General features: G+C 37.1%; 4 protein-coding genes across 4 annotated transcripts; 3 read left to right on the forward strand and 1 right to left on the reverse strand.

Annotated features, from left to right (window-relative positions):
* Positions 1–2,022: 2,022 nt before the first annotated feature.
* LOC126374813 (tRNA-specific adenosine deaminase 2) lies at positions 2,023–3,812 on the forward strand. The gene is made up of 2 exons (XM_050021538.1): positions 2,023–2,224; positions 2,456–3,812. Exon 2 carries the CDS (start codon positions 2,466–2,468, stop codon positions 2,952–2,954), a length of 489 nt encoding a protein of 162 aa, XP_049877495.1. The 5' UTR covers positions 2,023–2,224; positions 2,456–2,465; the 3' UTR covers positions 2,955–3,812.
* On the reverse strand, positions 2,970–5,471 carry LOC126374799 (protein HEXIM1). The gene has a single exon (XM_050021521.1). The coding sequence runs from the start codon at positions 5,283–5,285 to the stop codon at positions 4,269–4,271; it is 1,017 nt and encodes a 338-aa protein (XP_049877478.1). The 5' UTR covers positions 5,286–5,471; the 3' UTR covers positions 2,970–4,268.
* A 2,510-nt stretch (positions 5,472–7,981) lies between these two features.
* Positions 7,982–9,366, forward strand: LOC126374814 (trafficking protein particle complex subunit 6b). The gene is made up of 3 exons (XM_050021539.1): positions 7,982–8,272; positions 8,388–8,651; positions 8,886–9,366. Exons 1-3 carry the CDS (start codon positions 8,186–8,188, stop codon positions 9,009–9,011), a joined length of 477 nt encoding a protein of 158 aa, XP_049877496.1. The 5' UTR covers positions 7,982–8,185; the 3' UTR covers positions 9,012–9,366.
* Positions 9,367–10,356: 990 nt separating this feature from the next.
* On the forward strand, positions 10,357–21,852 carry LOC126374789 (DNA polymerase alpha subunit B). The gene is made up of 12 exons (XM_050021508.1): positions 10,357–10,505; positions 10,645–10,879; positions 11,104–11,146; positions 12,578–12,648; positions 13,462–13,632; positions 16,537–16,660; positions 17,098–17,222; positions 18,159–18,307; positions 18,624–18,858; positions 19,556–19,759; positions 20,720–20,903; positions 21,687–21,852. Exons 1-12 carry the CDS (start codon positions 10,430–10,432, stop codon positions 21,819–21,821), a joined length of 1,752 nt encoding a protein of 583 aa, XP_049877465.1. The 5' UTR covers positions 10,357–10,429; the 3' UTR covers positions 21,822–21,852.
* The last annotated feature ends 2 nt before the right edge of the window (positions 21,853–21,854 follow it).

Here is a 21,854-nt window from a genome sequence, read left to right on the forward strand (position 1 = left end):
AGAAAAATGTGTACATTTAGGAATAAATGTTAAATGTCGTTTAATAGTGAGTAATATGAGCTTATCAAATCTTAATGTTAATGTTCTAAATTTAAATGAATTTTTCATAGGTTTCGTATTTTGTTAAATGAGTCATTTTTATTCCGTATGGAGTATAAAGGAAATGGATAAAACAACACACGTAAATGAAAAAAAAAAGCTAAAAAACGTTTATTTAATAACTTGTATTCCCTCCCCGAGCTCTAATTACTGCTTCCATACGGTTCTTCATCGATCGGATGAGAGTCACGATCACATGCTGTGGTATATTGTCCCATTCCTCTTGGATTGCATCTTGCAGCTGGCTAAGTGTTTCTGGGGCAGGATCTCTTGCTCGAATTCGTCTCTTTAATTCATCCCACAGATGTTCAATGGGATTCATGTCCGGGCTTCTTGCTGGCCATTCCATAATAGAGATATCGACTTCGTTAAGATAATCTCGTACGACGCCCGCGGTGTGAGCCCTAGCATTGTCGTGCATGAATATGAAGCCGTTGCCAATAAAATGTGCATAGGGCATCACATGAGGCTCGAGACACTCTTCGACGTACCGATGACAGTTTAGTGCAGGCAGACGTGGCCCAGACACAAAAGGAAGCTCTGTCTTACCGTCGGCGCTGATTCCTCCCCAAACCGTCCACGAACCGCCACCATAGCTGACCTTTTCTTCAATGCAGCATTGTGCATAGCGTTCTCCGTCTCTTCTGTAGACCTTGTTCCTTCCGTCGTTACCATACAGCATAATTTTACACTCATCAGAAAAGAGAACTTTGCTCCACTGTAGGTATGACCAATTTAGGTGCTCACGTGCAAAGTTAAGGCGCGCTCTTCGATGGTCTGCAGTTAATTTCGGCCCATTTGCTGGCTTATGCGGTACCAGTCCACGATCCTTCAACCTTCTTCTAATTGTAGAGTCACTTACAGCCACCCTTCGTACAACACGAAGCCGCTGCTGCAGTTGAAAAGCGTTAAGGCGTCGATTTCTTAAAGAAGTTGTTACAATAAATCGTCCATCTCGCTCAGAAGTGACCCGATTCCTGCCAGATCCTGAACGGCGCGTGAACAAACCAGTCTCCCGATAACGTTTATAGACTCTATGAACAGATGACAGGCTTAGATGCAGTCTTGCAGCCACAACACGCTGACTAAGGCCAGAATCCAGCAATGCCACAACTTGGGCGGCTTCTGTGGGCGAAGTATCCATACGTTTTAGAAAAAAAACCTTTTTTCAGACGTCCCAAAGTCACAGTATTGAAATAAAAAACAAAAAGTTTAAGGATAGGCGCCAATTTTTAGTTTTTAAACGCTAAATGTACTCCAACCCTAAACACACATTTGTCTCAAAACAGTGATTCATTTCGTTTATAAGACAAACAAATGAAATTCTAATTTTGAATTTAGAATTTTCGCTTATTACTGTAATGGCCAAACTGCCAGCTATACATTTATGTATTTTTTTTCATCGTATGAATTCTTTTTTGTGTTAAATTCTGACAGAAACAATGAAAACGGAAGTGTTTCGATTTTTTTGATGAGAAGTGTATATTTTATATTACGTGGGTGTTTTTGCAGTGGATATTTGGTTTTGAAGTAGGCAATTCTCTAAACTTAAAAAAACACTGTTAAGTGGAGTGGATAGGATTTTTTTACAATACTATCGAAATTAAGGTCACTATCGATCATACAAAACTATCGATAGTATCGATAGCTTGCGCAATATCGAAGAGCGATACTATCGATAGTTTTTTGTTTTTCCACTATCGATATTATCGATACTATCGATAGTTTTTCATCTTTTAACTATCGATACTATCGTTGCTTATCAATAGTATCGCCAAAAAAGAGCTATCGATACTACCGATACTATCGATTAATTATCGATACTATCGTTTTTTGGTAAACTATCGATAGTTCGATCGGAAACTATCGATAGGGCACTATCGAGCGGCAACACTACTGTCAATGTCATCTGTTATCGATGCTAGGATGGGTTTTCACATTTTTCTTATACTATGACAGAGACGACCTTATTAATAACATGGTATTAATAATATACCAATTATTAAATTTATTTATTTACGTTAAACATAGAACATAGATATAAAGGTATTAATTCAGGGAAGTGTTTGTGAAATTGCTGATAATTATCGTTATGATGTTATAAGCTAAATAATAAAACATAAAGGTAAACAATTAAATAATCTAAATTTTTCTGTAATTGACAATTTATTGCACAAATTGAGTAAGTCTACTCAATTGTAAATTATTATTCATTGCTACAGCAGTATTTACGACAGTTTCTTAGTAGCAACAATAACCTAATAAGATATTATCACAGAATGAAATCCATTTCATGTTTCTATAATTTTACGTAAGAAATATCGTCCGAAAATTAAATCTTAATTTAATTGTGCAGATTTCAAGAAATGGTTGACTTTATGAAGAGAGCTCTTGAATTAGCAGCAGAAGCTTTGAATGCTCAAGAAGTGCCAGTTGGTTGTGTTTTCACTGTGAATGGCAATATTGTCGCAGAGTCAAGGAACAGTGTTAATGTCACTCGCAACCCTACACGACATGCCGAAATTAATTGCATTGACTATGTTATGGAACATTGTAAAGCTAACAACATTAACTATCAAAATTATTTCAAACACATCAGTGTCTATGTAACTGTTGAGCCTTGTATAATGTGTGCTGCAGCACTATATAATTTAAATGTACGAGAAGTTGTATATGGGTGCCCTAATGATAGATTTGGTGGCAAAACTGTTCTGGATGTTGGTGTTTTCTATGAAAATGGATATATGCTAACAGGAAATTTACTAGCAACTGATGCAATGGATTTACTGAAACAATTTTATAAAGGAACAAATCCAAATGCTCCAGAAACAAAAGTAAAAAAGAAAAAGGACTGAATAATACACATAAAAGTTACACAATACATTGCATGTAATCTATTAATTTACAATATAAGTATGCTAAAATGTAAGTATGCTCTGTAACTAGACCACAACACATGTGGCCTTGAAAATTAGCCTCTGGGAGGCATAATAAAAGATTATATTTTATATTGTAAGGTTGTCATACACATTTGCTTTTTAGCTTATCAGTACTAGCTTATCCTGAGTAATATTCTTAGTGCATTGTAATGTGGAATTCCATACAAACAATCCTCAATCTTGTGTTAAGGCTTAAGGTGGTCTTATACTGACTTGATATGTGTGTGACAACCTGTAATGTTAATACATACATACTTATACATATATAAGAAAAAATATCCCTGTTATTATTATTATTATGTATGTGTATTTTGATAGTTTCTTAAATATACCACTCAGATGTGACCGATTTGACTGCAATTTTCAGTAAATACAATTGTATTTTCTTATTGACTGCTCAAAAACAGAGCCACTAGCAAAACATTATATCAAATAGGCCACCTCTTACTTGGCACTAGTAAACTTATTATAAGCCTAAGAGACAGGAAGCTGTTTTTGTGTAAATTATTATTGTATTGTATTCCTACATTAATGAAGAAAAAGGTTCAATACTGTGATCCTCTTTTAACTGGAATGTATACATGTAGTCTTCAGATGACCCCATTCATACAACTTCCTATTTCTTAAAACTTAACCATCCCTATGTAAGCAGATTTAAAATTCCCTGTCAAAACATCTAATGTATGTAAACTACTACTACTACTTGACACATTAAATTTGGTTTAATTCAAACTTTAAAAAAATCTTTTACTCATACTTAACAAGCAACAATAACCGTAAAATATGTCTGAATTGCTAAAATACATAATTATAACTCTTCATACATTTTTGCTTACAACTAATACACAAAATAACACACTGTATAAATATAACAGTGAGATCCATTTGGAATATTACACTTTAAAAACATCACTACTGATAAAATATCCACAAGGATATCACAGAAAATTTCCTCTAAACCTAATACCTACTATCAGATCTCACAATTACATTCCAACAGTGTCAAAATAATTTTGTACAGTAACAGGATGCTTATATAATTAAAAGTAGGCAAGTAACTAAATGCATATTGTGCATAAAATATAAGAGACATTAAATGTACTGTGGGTGGATAAGGCATTTTCTTAAAAAGCCAAAATATTTACTCAGCCAAAATACTTAGCTGCTGCAAATTAGTAGTGTTCATGATCCGTTATGTGTGAATCTATTGTTAAGATAAAAAAATATGTTTTAGTCAGTGGGATTGTGGAAACCATTGACAAGAGGGTATGCAGGTTCAGTACCTTCTATTGTGCCATTTAAATTATTTTGAGTCTCTACAGAGAGTCTCACATCATTATTTACTTCTGCCACTTGTTGGGGCTCTGGAGACATACTTGGACCTGTATTACTGCTGCTGCTGCTGCTGCTCCCTGATGTAGTGGAAGAACTATCACTTTCAGAATCTTCACTTGATGTATTGTGAATCCTTTGTTGCAAAGTTTCATTCTCCAGTCTTAACTGTTCATTAGTTAATTGCAATTCACGGATTTGTGCTTCTTGCTCCTTAACATGCCGCATTAATGCATCAACGGAAGTATCACCAGCAGTACTAGAGTCATTGGAAGTAGCAGAGGTGTCTCTGTCAGTCATCATACTGTCCCTATCAGTAACAGATGTATCTCTCTCTGTAGGAGTACCCCTTTCTTCTTCTATATATCTGGGTTTCGAACGTTCAGTTCTTTTCATGAGATTGTCATATTTTGCTTCAAGTAAAAGATATTCCTGAATAAGTTCGGTTTTTGACATATTTGATAGTCGTTCACTTTGCGCATCTTCATAAACACTAGAAAACTCTTTAGTTAAATATTCCTCTTCGTCTTCAGGTAAGGAGAAAAAATAATTATCCTCAGAGTCTACACTGAAACTTGAATCACGAGTACGAGCCGGTGTTCGATTGAAATTATTTTCCGGTTCTGGTTTGTGTATTTCCATTAGAAATTGATTATTATTGAAGGGCGCATGGGTTTTAGCCAATACGATCTTACGGAACCGATTGTTTCTTTTAGTTTTGTCGTTCTTTCTTCTATCTTGCCACGGTGCCTTCATGAATGGTTTCATAATTTTTCGTTTAGATTTGCCGCGTCGTCTTTTCTTTTTGCCGCTCCCGTCAATTATAGGATTCGGAAGTTCAACAATAGATGGCGCATCACTCAAAGAAGGTCGCGTCTGATCGCCATCTTTTATTTCTGCGTTATTTACATCCATTAGCGATAGCCTAAGGATACTCACAGTGGCGAAAACAAAAATCTGATCAGCTAGCTACAAACAGACGAAAGTCAACTTGAAGCTTTTACAATACTGTAGATATCCACAAAACACAATAAACCACTTGGATCGACACTTGGCGACTGCAGTACAATAAGCACTTCGGCCATCTTTATTTATTTATATAGTATATTTTTTATGTAGTGCGGAAGGTATCGTTGCCAATAAGAAAACAATACTTTCTACTAAAAAGACTAAAAGTAATTTCAAATAATTATAAAAAATATATTTTAGAATCTTTTTTTGCTGGCAAAAAACAAAATGAAAATGAGTATAACAAAAAAATGCAGAGTGTGGTCTGGTCATGCGTAGCATCCCTACTTGATCTGTGGGTCTGATTAAGGCTCAGAACAATAACTAAAGCATAGAAGGAAGGCTAAAATAGCAACAGAACTCTATAATTCTGCTCTACTTTATCTTACGGAACCGGCGTAATGTTAGACAAAGACGCATATACAAAAATTGTTTCGTAATTTCGTAGGTTGTCACAAGTTTTTCATTGCCTAGTGTTGGGTTTCACTTTAGTAATATGTCGATAAAATTAAATTTACTTACAATTAATGTCGATAATTTTTTTTTACAAGATTTTTTTTTGTAGGATGCAATTATATTCTTCTTGATGAAAGGAGACTCTGTCTCTGATAGGTAAGTATCTAACCATTTTTGGATTATATTGTCTGGTTTATATTAGTTTGGAGCTGCAGCTCACATTCAGCAAGGAAAGAAAATAGGCAACTATTATCGTTTCATCGGTAAGTATTTTGTAATATTCGAATTTATTTATGATGTCATCCGCCGTGCACTGGTGTCGATCGACGTGCCGTGCAAATTGGAACCGCCGGGTTTAAGCCGCACAGACGGTAAGAGGCCCGATGGGCTTACGCTGATACCCCAGGAGAGGGGGCGTGCTTTATTGTGGGACGCGACCTGCGCTTGCAGGTTTTGCAGCAACGCACCTGCCCCGTACTACTCGAATCGCAGGACAGGGCCGGCTGCCGAGTGGGCCGCTAGGCAAAAACTGGCGAAATATGGGAATTTAACGCGGACCCACAATTTTGTCCCTTTTGCCGTCGAGACTTCGGGTGTGTGGTGCTCGGCCGTAATTACCATTTCATCTGTCTGATCTATAATGTTCAATGTAGGAATAGCATCGTCTCGAAGACGTCTCCACTTCGAATTAGGAACACACATAAATGAATCCGCAGTAAAATGTTTCGAGCAAATACGGCTGTACTTATTTGGAATCCAATTTCGTCTATTAATGCGAATTATCCATTCTTTCTCTTTGTTATCGTCTACAGGAAATCTAAAAATTAAAAGTATCGATAATTTTAGTACATCACTATGGACAATCAACATAACCTCAAATCAATTCCGTATTCATCGATGAAACGTATAATATAATGGATATCTCAAATATTTTATGCTACAAGTCTATTCAGCAAAACATATAACTTTCCTAAAATTGTTCAGCAGTTCACATTTCACTAGAAAATTACAAAAAACTTACCGATGAATCGACAGAAGTTGTTGGCTATTTTCTTTTCTTCCTGAATGAGAGCTGCAGCCCCATAACACACAAGACATAATGTCACAGAGTCGAGACACTCAATTATTTGATATAAATAAAAGTTTCTTTCCATTTATTTGGAAAAATATTGTTAAATTATCACTTAAAACAATCTGAACACAAGACACTCGTAAACAAAGTTCACGCGACCGTGTCAAATAGTTCGGTAAATATAAGTAAAATCTTCTAATGTTATGTTACTATGTATTTGGCAGAGTTAAAATGAGTCCAATAGGTCCAAATGACATTTCATGTTGTGATAACTTGTGACAACCTCGGAAAAAATGAAGCAAAGAGCGAATCATTTGTCCTTTTCCCACTCATAGTTTGTGTCGTAAGCTAGAAGAGAGCCGGTTTATAGTTTCTGAATTCTTATTTTAGGCTTCCTTCTATGCTTTAGTTATTGTTCTGAGGATTAAGGTCTGGTGCCTACTACTTGCATGATTTGGTTTGTATTTTTAAATAAACGTATAAAAATACTGAGAGGGAAAGACTATAACAAATAAAGTTTTTAAAAATTTCATCAATTTATGTACAATAGTTAATAATCAATAAAAACTATTCGCACCTTATCTAATTGTATTTGAATACCCGGTCACATACAAAGTTTGGCTTTGTCAGTCACATTCGAACGCACGAGAGAAGAGACTGAGGTCGCCGTTTTCGGATACGTAAAGGAGAACTATAATTGTATTTATTGTTTAAATTGCTTATCATTTTCCTCAACAAAATCTTGCACGTTTTTTTTTATATTGTCGTAACATTGCTTGTTATTAACGTTACAATAAAATAATTGCACACGGTACGATGGTTTCAGGCACTTTGTACCTACTTGCGCGATCGAAACGTAAGGCCAATTCCTAGCAAGATGTTCAATCATGTTCCCATAATACTAATTTCTTAATACGTTAGTCGTAACGTATTATTAACGAAATAGAATTGCACTAGTCTTTGCTCTATTGTTTTATACTACGTAAATGATAAACTATCGATAGTAGCTTATCGATTTATCGGCATCACTAATTGTCAATTAAATAACTGTCAAAGTGAAGTCAAGTGACAAGTGTCTGGTCTGGCCAGACTCTGGCAGTCTGGCTGTGGAGAAGAACTACTATTTGTCAGTCACTTTATCAGTTTTTCTAATTTGATTCAAGTTTGATTTGATTAGAAATTAGAGGGTATATACACCACAGAACGTATTCTGTGGTGTATACGTGAATTAATCATTTGTAATAAAATTACACGTTTTAAGATTTAAATAACGGCATAAATGGCTGATGAAATTGTGTTTGACTTATTGCATTCGGAAATTATTAACTACGCCTTGGACCAGTCTAAAGATAATAATGACAAAAAGGTAAATATTTCAATAACAAATGAAATACCTTTTTACTTAATCTTAATTACAGTATGGTACTTTACTGTGAAGCGTGTGACAATAGTAAAGTGCAAAAACACTTATTACATTGCAGGAGGTGGATTTGTCTGTTGTTGAGTACATAGGTTTTGCAGCTGGATATAAAATAATGGAGAGGCTTACTAGAGAGTGGCCAAGGTTTAAAGATGAGCTTGATACAATGAAGTTTATTTGCACAGATTTCTGGACATGTATATACAAAAAGCAAATAGATAATCTACGTACCAACCATCAGGGTGTCTATGTATTACAAGATAATGCTTTCCGTTTTCTTAATAATTTCTCCAATGGTCATCAGTATTTGGAGTATGCTCCAAGAGTAAGTGGAAACATGTTTTATGTAGTAGATAATCTATATTATTGTTAATAAAGTTGTAATAGTTTAAGAAAACAAAACAACCATCAACAATTTTAAGGCAAACTACTTTCATAGCAATAAATATAACAAGTTAGAATTTGTGAAACCAAATAAAATCAATCATACTCAATTATTATTAAAATACATTTTGTACTATCACATGTTTCAGATAAAGTATTTTTTTTGTTGTTTCAGTATGTGGCATACACATGTGGTCTGATAAGAGGAGGACTGGCTAATCTGTGCATCAACAGTGTGGTTACTGCTGAAGTCCAGTCAATGCCGTCATGTAAATTTCACATACATGTTCAGAGAACATGATTACTTTCCTCAAAATAAAGTTCATTCCACTGCAATATTCGACTTAATATTATACAATCTTTCACTTTAAAAGACAGACACTATATTTAGTATCTGTGTTTTTGCATGCTTATTACTGGGCTTACTGTTTAACTGTATACTTGTAAGTTTGGTATGACATCAAATCACACAACATAATGCAATTTACTACTATTCTCTGGTATGCTCATAAATATGTGAATCTGACAATTTTATTGTGACTCTCACTTGGCCATCTTGTATTATTTTTTTATTTTACTTTATAAAGACATGTTTCTTGTATGATATTAGTTGTTGGTAAATAAGTTATTAATAACATCATCTGTGAAAAAGTTAACTGGCCTATTACTTACTGTCCAATGGATGCAGCTAGACCATTTGTATTGTATGTAGCAATAGGTTGGTTATAGGCTCTGCTACATTATGTGATTCATCGATAGCTCAATGCGTTGCGGGTATACTCGCATACATTTAGTAATGTATTGAGAAATCATGGCCCACCCGACGTTTCCAATGGAATAATCGCGTGCTTAATGTAATAACTAAGACCTTTGACCATAGGAGTACGTTGCTTGGCTGTGTAAATGTAATTCCATGGGTTTTTTAAATAAAAGGTAAGTATTATCTATGGTTTCTAACTTGCACAGTGTGACCATTTTTCACGAATTAGACATTTTTAGAAAAACCAAAATACTGTTCGTGCTGGTGATGTCTAAAGAGGATAATTATGATCATTATAGCTGAAGACGCGCTACAGACATCGCATTTTCTTATGGTTTCGCTCAATTTGAATGGTATGTACCGCACAGGCCAAATACAACGAACGTATACTGCTGACGGAATTGTATCTGTACATTCTTTACGCTGACGTCATTCGCTCCACCGACATCATACTTGTCCGCCGCACACATGAACCTTGCTAAATTTGAAAACATCATCCGCTCGCGCTGGTAGAATCTGTATACCTAAATACCTACAGCATTTTTCTGAAATGCGGTTCGTGCGGTACGTTTACCTTAAACTAACGGTTCCCATCCCCATCTCAAGAGTTGCCAATTCTCCTAACGACGCCCTTAATATTAAAAAGCCCTCGAAATAGTTCTCATCGTGCGCGGCGCAGTTCCCGTGCCGCAAGGGCAGGATTTGGAAAATGCTGGCAATAAGCTATTTTTCTTTTATTAAATGTTAATTAATAAATAATATTCTAAAACATTTGTTCTACAAAACAAAAAGTAACAACCAACAGTGTCCCCAACCAAAATCAGAGAAAAGCATAGACATACATTCATTTTTGTACGTTTTGAAGCAAAATGCTGGTAACATTTAAGTCAAGTTTCTGACGCAAACTTTTTGATTGGCGGTCTTTTGCTTCCTATTCACTCTCTTCAATTTTATAGAAAATGGCTTCCGAAGAGTTGGTGACTGAGCAATTTCAATTTTTAGGTTTAGAAGTATCTAGGGAAGTATTAGCTAGAAGTGAGTACCTTTCTGTTTTACTCTAAGCCATCGAGTCATCGATATCTCGTCAGAATAGTTCCAGTTGTGCCGAAACAACTTCAACCGCAAAATGAATGTTCAAGGTTGTTACATTATTTAATTTTACTGTTTTTCATAGGTGTCAGTTTGTGTGAAGAGTATGATATTGATGCCGAAACCTTTACTGAACAATGGATGGCGTTCAGTTTGACACATTTGAATGGTGCTGCACCGACAGTTGAAAACTTGGATTTGCTTGCGAGAAAGGAATTTTCCAAGCGGGCGGCGAGTCGCCTCAACGCGCCCGCCAAAGATGCGGCTAGATCAAGTACCGGCTCAAGTTTGAAGGTTTATGGCGCGCCTGTTTCTGCTCAGTATCCTTTTATTACGGTTCTTCCACGTGTTACATTGCTTGAAATGTATCATTTTATACTTATAAACTAGTAAACAAGAAACGTACTTACCTGGAAAGTACTAAAATGCTAGTGAGTGACATGATTACATGATATAGCCATTGTGTGTGTTTTCATGCAAATAGACTTTGTTCTACGCTTTTACAGGTTATGTTTTATTGTACATAATAAGCCTTAAAAATTAGATCAGATAATAATGTCCTGTCAAATTACATTGCTGCTCCCAAGGTAAGTTGTCTGAAGTTGAGGTTATATTATTTAGAAGATGAAGTTATGTGATTATAGTATGAAGAAATACTGAGGAGTACTAATCACTAACTACTGCTACCACTTCAGTTACTTGTCTTGTGTATTCTTATGAAATCTGGATGCATTTGAAGAGAAAGGACCTTTCTACCTGTGCTAAGTGAGTGTAAGTCTAGATGCTCAGCTCCCTACTGTGACTAGATCTACACTCATTGAGTGCTTGTAGAATAGACATCAGAAGGCAGCAGCAAGAAGAAGATGAATAAATTGTATCATCATCATCAGCCGTATGACGCCCCCCAATATGACCTCAACACACATAATTGTATAGTTTTGATTAATAAAAGTGGTTTGTATAAATGTGATTTGACTTGATGATATTTGTGGGCGAGTTTGCTTCTGGTTCATGTTCGCTATAAATCATGACTAGATCCATACTCGTCTGCAGCCATCAACTCAATCGCCAGTCATAATCAACTATGGTTATTTAAAAAAGTCTCACATGTTTTAATAATTTGTTGTGAGGGTAGGCGAGCCAAAAGTTACTAAGCATGATAGTATTGTTAAAAATAAGTCTATGCTTAGTAAATGTTACTTTAAATGCAGTGTTATACAATTAATCAAAAAGTGTTATAAGTAAAAAGACAAAAAAAAGCATAAAAAAATATACACCAATATATTATTATTACTCTTATTATTTTATAGATAAGGTATCTATGCCTACAGCTTACATAATTATAACACATTAAACTAGATATATGTAACTAAACTTTATAGAAGTACACATCATTTTCCTATATCTAATTTGAAAATGGTAATAATGATTTTTAATGTATTTTTTTTTTCACTAATCAATGGCTGTACATACATGACCTTTTCTAGATATACAAATTGTTGTTGTTTAGAACTTTATTGTTGTTGTTGTTTGGGACTTTCTAGGCTACATTCCCTAAAAAATAGATGGAGCTGTAAAAAACTCCTTCGTTTATTATTTCATGGATAATAAACATGCATCTTTTATCTTTGTGTTTAGGTATAAATAATGACCCTTTTAATTACACCGAGGCACAATACATCTTTCACCCATTTCTGATCATAATAAAGAGAAGCAATATGGGTAGCAATATAATTCTTTACACAATTTCATCCAAATATCAAGCAACAATTATTTTTATATATGCTTCTGCCATTACATTATATTTTTGAATAATTATGTAGGTACCTGAGCCATGAGAAAATAGGTACTACTGTAGGTAGGTGTTGGTGTAGGTAGGTGGTTGGTAGGTAGGTGTTACTGTTTCCTCACTTTATATCTGAACAGCGTCATCTATATTATTTTTGTGTGAAAGTCCCTCATAACTGACAAATAAGTTATTCTTGTGTTCTATGTACAAAAAGTGATATTAATTTCAGAGACTTAAAGTAGAAAATGACGCGACCCCAGCACAGACCGAGCTCTGTCCTGCCACATATTCACCCACAGTGTAAGTAGGTCAATTGTCTCTTCACTTCTGAGAACATTTACAGAAACTTATACTACTTACTTATTTACTTGTATTTTTATGTAGTCTATTAGGCTTCAGCTTAACTTGAGTCCTTACTAGAATAATTTATTTTATTCCCGTGACCCTAAAGGGGTGGGCAGAAACACAAGTAGTCAAAGTTGTAGTCTGTACTGATTGCATCAAATAACAAAAGCTCACTACTATATCCCAAATGGGGTAGACAGGTAAATCCATCGCAAGATGAACTAAGTACCCACACCTCACCGAATCTTCTGTTAGACCAAAGAGACAGATGGTGAGCCATTTCGCCATCTATAAAGGTCGAGCCAAGTATGTTAGTGAAAACTGCACTTAAATTAATAAGTCATGTTTCACGATGATTATATTAAAAACATCATAGAAGGAAAGAGAGGAAGGGCATGACCAAGAAGAGCTTAGGAACACATTAAAGAAAATAGACAGGAATTGTGTCCATTTAATGATGACCGGTATAAGATCACCACAGAACAGATAACGTCCAGTTTTCCTTTTGCTATATTATGTATCATATTCGCAATGCAAATGAGAAGTAGCTGCTTGTTTTCTGATTTTTAATATTGTATGCTCTGCATCATGTAATTTAGCCATACCATTAGTGTGTCAGTCTCAGCTTACCCCGGTGGGAAATAGGCGTAAGATGTATGTATGTAATATGTATTTTGAATGTAGAATGAACTGTATTTTTCTTCTTTAACTGTTTCATATATTCAGCGTTTGTTGTTTGAATAATACAAGCATGAAATATTTTTTCAGTAATCATTCCGTCAAATATGCCTCGAGAACAAATCAAGGTACAGTTGTACATTCATATGGGGACGAGAAGTTACTGGAATTTATTTCTAAGCCAAATGGCCCAAATGACATAATAAACACTAACATCACACAATTGCCTAATGATGAAGGAGACCTTTATACAAAATCAATGTGAGTATCTGGAACTGAAATAAGAACTTAATTATTGAGTTCTGGGGTCTAAAAAGGTCACATTGTTGATGTGTCTACACTCAGCGGGATCCCCTGTCTGGATGACATAAGAGTGATGCAGAGAATTAGATCTGGATTTGTTATACTGAATTATGCTGAAAACAGAATTTGTTCCGTTAAAAAAACGGAAATACAAAGTTTTCTAACCAACCTCAAGCCAGCGGGATATTTACCAAAGTTAAGTCTGATGAAGTAAAAATTGGTATTAACTTTTAGATCTGTATTTATTCTGTTCAACAAAACAAAAAAAATACTTCTGACATCCTTACTTCAGCTACAATCAAGCTACAATGAAACCTCCAGTCAGCGGACTTTTTTGTCTCACAGTTCAATTTGTACCTGATACATAGTTTTTTTTTTATATTCTACCCACATCATCATCAGCCGTACGACGCCCACTGCTGGGCATAGGCCTCCCCCAAGGATTTCCACGACGATCGTAAATAGGTTAATTTTTATTATTTTAGTGTAAAAGTTACAAAAGAATGTCATTGAGAGAAAAAGTCCGCTGACTGGAGGTTTCATTGCAGCTTGATTGTAACTGAAGTAAGGATGTCAGAAGTATTTTTTTTGTTTTGTTGAACAGAATAAATACAGATCTAAAAGTTAATACCAATTTTTACTTCATCAGACTTAACTTTGGTAAATATCCCGCTGGCTGGAGGTTGGTTAGAAAACTTTGTATTTCCGTTTTTTTTAACGGAACAAATTCTGTTTTCAGCATAATTCAGTAGAACAAATCCAGATCTAATTCTCTGCATCACTCTTATGTCTCCCAGACAGGGGATCCCGCTGAGTGTAGACACATCTTGCAATTGATCTTCTATTGTGTGGGTTGTGAGGTGGATGACCAACCTCATCGACCCTGATGTCTGGGTTATTTTTGAGCCGCCAAAGGCCCCTGACTCAAGTAACGACTACTTACTTACATCAGTAAGTAGTAACCGGGACCAACGGCTTAACGTGCCTTGCGAAGCACGGATCATCTTCTGGACAATCAGGTGATCAGCCTGCAATGTCCTAACCAATCTAGGGATCACAAAGTGATTTGTCCCCCACCGGAATTCGACCCGGGACCTCCAGATCGTGAGCAGAACGCTCTACTGGACCGTTTTTCAATTGATTTAAAAAAGCATTATTGCAATTTGAAATGTTCACATATATTGCTTTTTTAGATGAATTGATTCAATGTGGCCTTTTTAGTGTGCGTCAAGCTAGCGGCCTCAAAAAAAAATGGGCACGAAAAAATAATTTGACCATACCAAAAAATAGTACTCTTATTGAAAAAAATAGTACCTGTTGTAAAAAAATTAGTACCATCACGGTTCTGGATTTATAGCCATGTTTTATTGCACTTGCTAGCTTGACGGTGAGCGAAATTTGGCGAGAGTTAACGACAAGGTCTTTCGCTTTGGTTTAAACGCCAAAAAATAGTACCGAAATAGTACTCACCCCCTGCAAAATACCGAAAGTAGTACTTCAACGGTTCCAAAGTTATAAAGGCAGTTCTTTGATCCCGCTAGCTTGACGTTTTGAAAATACCTATTATCTGGGGAATGCTTGCATACTTCAGTATGTAACTAATGTCAATAAACTCGTATGAAATAGTACTCCCTACCATCATAATTTGGACCCGATTCTCTTTGTAGAAATATGTCAAAAAGTCATTATAACCTATGTCATACATTTATCAAGACAAGTACAGTCGCGAACAAAATTATTACACATGGTCAAGAATGTTGTCAGATTTTAGTATTTTTCCCCATTTTTGGGTAAAAATTGGTGAAGTGCCAGGGTTGTCAGATGAAAGTAATATCATTGTTGAAACTCTTTGAGTTATTCTACAAATACTACAAATTGTTTATTAACAAACACTTGATCCGTAACAAATTCAACATGAAGGTATAAATTATAAAATAAAACAGCAGATTAAAAATGTATTATGATGTATTAAAATCACAGATTGTTTTCGATAAGAACTAGACCCATGCAGCCATTTTCTATTAAAATTATTGCATATGGGTGCATGCAATAGGATTTTTTTGTAAAAGCAGCACTGAAGTGCAAAGAAATGGTAGGGTAGACCTCCAAAATGGCAATACTTACGAATAAATTGTGAGGTTATGTAATTGTCTACGTGACTGTATCAACAACAAATGTATGGCATAGGTTATGATGATTTTTTAACATTTCTACAAAGAGAATCGGATCAAAATTATGATGGTAGGGAGTACTATTTCATACGAATTTATTGACATTAGTTACATACTGAAGTATGCAAGCGTTCCCCAGATAATAGATATTTTCAAAACGTCAAGCTAGCGGGATCAAAGAACTGCCTTTATAACTTTGGAACCGTTGAAGTACTACTTTCGGTATTTTGCAGGGGGTGAGTACTATTTCGGTACTATTTTTTGGCGTTTAAATCAAAGCGAAAGACCTTGTCGTTAACTCTCGCCAAATTTCGCTCGCCGTCAAGCTAGCAAGTGCAATAAAACATGGCTATAAATCCAGAACCGTGATGGTACTAATTTTTTTACAACAGGTACTATTTTTTTCAATAAGAGTACTATTTTTAGGTATGGTCAAATTATTTTTTCGTGCCCATTTTTTTTTTGAGGCCGCTAGCTTGACGCACACCCTTTTTAATCCTCCTGACCTTTATAAAAAATTATGTGCCTACCAACTCTTTTCTAATATGGTAGGTACATATAAACTAGAACTTTTTCTCCAAACTTCCTAGTAGATACAGTTATTAAGTTTTACTTTTAAACTTATATTAAGTTGTTTGTTTTGCTTTGGTGTAGATAATATTGTTAATTGTATTGTATTGATTCTATCTAGGTTTGGTTTTGAATTGCTCCAAGAGAAAGCAAGTACGTTCGACAGTCACATTCGCTACATATCGCAGTGTATCATGAAGAAGGCGGGGATCAAAGAAACTTCCTCCGTTAGACATAAAACACAGGTAACATAATATATTAAAATTTGTGTCAAATAATATAGATTTAGAAATGTCTAGAAGTTATCTAGAAATGTCATATATCTTTAGGTTCTAATAAGGCCGGGTTTCCACTGACGCGGAGAAGAGCGGAGATGACCAATCACAGCGTTCGAGAGAGCGAAAAACGAAGACCCTCTGGCACTTTCTTCCTAACGGTGATTGGTCGATTCCTGTACATCTCCGCGTCAATGGAAATGCAGCCTAATGTTGTCCCAGACCAGCATAGAACACATTCAGCTGCGTATTCTACCTCCATAACATGCCCGCATATTAACTGCATATAACTAATTAGTTATATTATAAATATACCAAATGTATTAGCTCATATATCGCCACCACGCCACCACGGGCGTTATACCGCACGCGACGCGTTATAATAATGATAATTAATGTCATTGCAGACAGAGGTAGCCGTAGCGGGGCGGGTAGAGTGCGACGCGGACGCCAGGCTCAACCCTAAGTGCGTTGTGCTGCAGGGGACGTGGGAGGACTCCCTCAGCCAGGTGGTGCCTGTCGACCTTGACAAGTAACCTATATTCTCCCTCATATCCTTGTATAGGTTATCGAGAGAATCATTGAAAATAACGAAACAAATGTAACTTGACAAATGTGACTTTAAACTACTATTTTGTCTTGACTAAATCGTAAAAAAAAATCAAAATCAGTGTTTATAAAGTACATTTCCATTACTACATAAAACATAAACAGCCTATTACACTCCACTGCTGGGTACAGGCCTCCCCTCAATCAACCGGAGCGGTATGGAGTATAGAGCATACTCCACCATGGGTTGGTGGAGGTGTTTTTACGTCTAATAACCGGGATCACGGTATAAAAGAAAAAGGTTGGAAAGGCCCTAACGCGCATTTTGTATGAGAACCGATGTCAACGGGTCAACCCCACTCTCTTTTATTACTATTCCTGCAAATAGATTACTACGATAGATTTACTGCTTTTAAAATTTCGTAGCTGCTTTACCGGCAATGTATATTTAGGTGATATGCAGTAACTTTATCTTTACTTTTCGTAAGATATTCAAAAGTAATGTTTTGATAAATAGGCGATCCTACTAAGATTTTTAGCTTTCCTGTGATTGGGAGGGATCGATATAGGCCTTGGAGGTTATGCACAAGACGACCTTTTAATATACTATCGCGGAGATCCGTGAGTCGCAAAGTTTGCAGATGGGTGGAGTTCAAAGTTGATGTATAAACTATATGCTCACACTCGTATGGCGCGCGTTTCGCGCTCACTTGGCCCTTGCAACCTCTTTCTTCAATTCCGTGGCCGGTACCAACGCGACGGCTTAACGTGCCGAAGCACGGAGGGCAGTCATCTTACTTCAGACAATCAAGTGATTCAAGCCTGTGAAGTCCTTACCAAACAAAGACAGCCAGGAGGGAAAGATAATTAATGATTGCCAATAAAGTAATATATCTATTTATTTATCTACCTATGACAGCCTGAAACAGTATTCGTTATTCCCCGGGCAAGTTGTGGTGGTGCGCGGCGTAAACCCGCGCGGCGACCGCCTGGTGGCGCACGAGGTGCTTAGCGACGCTGCCCGACCTACGCCCGACCATACAGCAGATATGATGAACACGCTCAAAGGTTCGCTGTGATAACATTACTTTATAATCTGTACTGCAGCGCGGCGACTACCATATACCTATGTACCGGGTGATTTTTATTCCACTACAAAAAGAAACCGACTACGAGTATCATTTACTGGTTCCATTTTTGTAAAAGAATAGCAAGTACATTTTCGATTTTAGGTATTTTATCCAGGCATACATTTTTAATTCGCGCGGTCGATCGTCGGCATTAATTAAAGGTCAAAGAATACGTGCGCTAAGATATGACATCAAATCAAAGATATATCGAAGCAAATGTATCCTTCATATCCCTAAAATCTTTTTTTCTCTAGGCACTATATCAATGGTGGTTGCCACGGGTCCATACACCACATCTGACAGTCTTGCCTACGAGCCATTGAAAGACTTGGTCACCTACATCGCGACATACAAACCTCATGTGGTCATATTGACGGGTCCATTCTTAGATAGCGACCACGCCAAGGTCAAAGACAACTCTATGGCGGAGACTTACAAGGCTTTCTTTGAGAAATTAATGGATAGTTTAGGAGAACTGAGTGTTAGCAGGTAAGCTATCTATTGAAACTGTTTCCTCAATCCTTTCAATCTTAACAAACCTGTATGACCTAAGACACTACTACATACATAGTAGTCATGAGCAATATAATGTACCCACTTTAGGACTCTGTCGCACTAACATATTTGACATTTAGTGAGAATTTCAGTTCAATTTCTCAAAAAAGTTAATGTGACATGGTACCAAAGTGTATACATATTAATGCTCGTGACCGTACAAAGTGACTAGTTCATAGTGTCCAACCGAAGCCTCCGCAACCTTTCGCTCGCTCCGGCCATTCACACAATGCCAATAGCCATTAAGTCAAATTGGAGAACTGGCGGGCGGCCTGATGTCATTTTTTTATTTTTATTTATTAAATGAATGAATGCGTTTACCACGATCCAGCCTGGTTAAGCAGGGAAGTGGTGTAAGGTAGAGCATGCAAACTCATATAGCACCTATTCAAGTATTCCTTCCGTGCACTTTCATAACTATTCACTCTTGCCTTGATAATCCCCAAATTATATGTATCGGGGGACAATGACGCAGGAAGAGGAAATAGCTTAATTAATGGCTCAATAATAACCCTGACACCAGAGTTGATGAGGTTGGGAATTCACCTCACAACCCACACGATAGAAGAAGGAGACACCTATTTGCACCTCGGAAAAGTCACCCTGACATGCCTCTATGTATATTCCACAGCCCATTCACAAAGATCTACATAGTATCCAGTATAAAAGACGTGTTCCACGTGAACATCTACCCGACTCCGGCGTACACGAGCCGCAAGAAGCACGCCAACATCCACTTCCTGCCTGACCCGAGCACGATCAATATCAATGGCGTAGTTGTCAGCGTGACTAGTACCGATGTCCTCATGCATATCAGCCAGGAGGAAATCTCCCTGTAAGTGGTTTTGATCCTCATTTCTTCCGTGTTAGTAATAGCATAATATTATTTTTAATTTGTCTACCTATTGCTGACGAGTTAAATTCATGGATGTGAAATTTTAATAAATTATTATTATTCACTTGGCGACAAAATGGAAAACGTATACGGGTACGTATACGTACGAAACTACGAACACTGCACTGCAATAGGGTAGTTTCCAACTAGTCAAATCAGTTACTTTTTACTAAAAGTCAAAACACTAAAATTTCTATGGAAGTATGAAAAAGCAACCTGTGACGTCATTGAAAAACGTGACAAAATTTTATTTCATTATTAAACTTCAGAAATAAGTTAAATAGAAAAAAGGTAACGTTTTTTGTAGTAATCAGAATTTCATAATTTAACTTTGACCTAGGAAACTACCCAATTAGTGACCAACTCGCTTGTGCGCACTCCCATAGTACGTGGAAGGTTGGAATTGATCCTGCGTGTATGCAATTGTCGAATTCGCATGAAAATGCGTTCAAAGTGTGAACGGTCTTATGCCATGACGAGTTCATTCTACCCTTGTAAATTTTCGGGATGTTAACACCTGGCTAATCGAAACATTAAAAGTGTCATTACAAAACGAAGACATAAAGATAAACTAGGTTTAAAATATAGTCCATGTCAGAAAAGAAATCTACTGTCGCACATTCTTCATAGAATTATGATTTGTCAATGTCATGTCGACTTCCTTCATGGCGCATATCATATTTTAAACCTAGTTTATCTTTAGTCATCGTTTTGTACTACCACTGCAAATGTCTAACGCTGCGGCGACGCGATGCAGCTTCTTTGCACGACGCACCGTCTACCGATAGGTTTACACAGTGCTGGCGTCGCGTCGAGGTTGCGTCGTCCCGCTGCCTATCAGACAGCAGCTACTGTGGAGGCCCGCTAAAATGTGTACTAATGTGTGTGCGTGGTTCCTAGCGGCACGGGCGGCGACAAGCTGTCCCGGCTGGCGGCGCAGCTGCTGCGGCAGCAGAGCATGTACCCGCTTTGGCCGCCGCCGGCCGCGCTGCCGCTCGACGCGCAGCTGTGGGCGCAGCACGCGCAGCTGCCATGCTCGCCGCATCTACTGCTCTTGCCTTCCAACTTCAGATACTTTGTTAAGGTACATCATTTATCCTTTATATTCTAGAGTTCTAAAAAATAACTACAAAAATTATCACACATGTTTATTTACGTAATTTCAACGTTATTTAGTATTAAGAGTATTCACCCACTGCTGAATAGACACCTGCTCATTTTCACGCCACTCTTTCCGGTCCTGTTCAAGTCTCATCCATTGCTTTTCGGTAATGCCACACTATCATTCGATTACCTGTCTGGTGGTCTGCCTCTTAACTCGTGAACTATCTCTTAAAAGAATGATAAGCAGGAACCCTCAATCCTATATAAGTTTCTCGATATAATCATCCTATTGCCGACAACGTCAGTAGTCAAACAAAGAAGCAACGACGTCCGTGGTCCAGTGGTTGAGCGTTGGGCTCACGATCCGGAGGTCCCGGGTTCGATTCCCCGTGAGAACATATCAGAAAAAATACTTTGCGATCCCTAGTTTGGTTAGGATATTACTGGCTGGTCACCAGATTGTCCGAAAGTAAGATGATCCGTGCTTCGGAAGGCACGTTAATCCGTTGGTCCCGGTTACTACTTACTGATGTAAGTAGTAGTCACGTGAGTCATGTCAGGGGCCTTTGGCGGGTCAATAGTAACCCTGACACCAGGGTTGATGAGGTTGGTACTCCACCTCACAATACACACGATAGAAGAAGAAGCAAAGAAGCTGCGGCGTATTTCGCCACACAACACTGTCTGTACCTTAGCAAGTTGTCGGATTACTGTATTACCCGACTGCAAAACTGTTATTTACATGTTATTTTTTGTCTCGTAGGAAGTGGACGGGTGCGTAGTAGTGAATCCCGAGCACCTGACCAAAGGCACGGGCGGCGGCACGTTCGCGCGACTGCTCATAGCCAACGACGACCAAAACAACAAGACAATTGCCGCGCAAATTGTACGCATTTAACTTTTACACTAAACGTATTTTTCATGACAAATG

Source organism: Pectinophora gossypiella, chromosome 18 (genome assembly GCF_024362695.1).
Source record: "Pectinophora gossypiella chromosome 18, ilPecGoss1.1, whole genome shotgun sequence".
Taxonomy (NCBI): domain Eukaryota; kingdom Metazoa; phylum Arthropoda; class Insecta; order Lepidoptera; family Gelechiidae; genus Pectinophora; species Pectinophora gossypiella.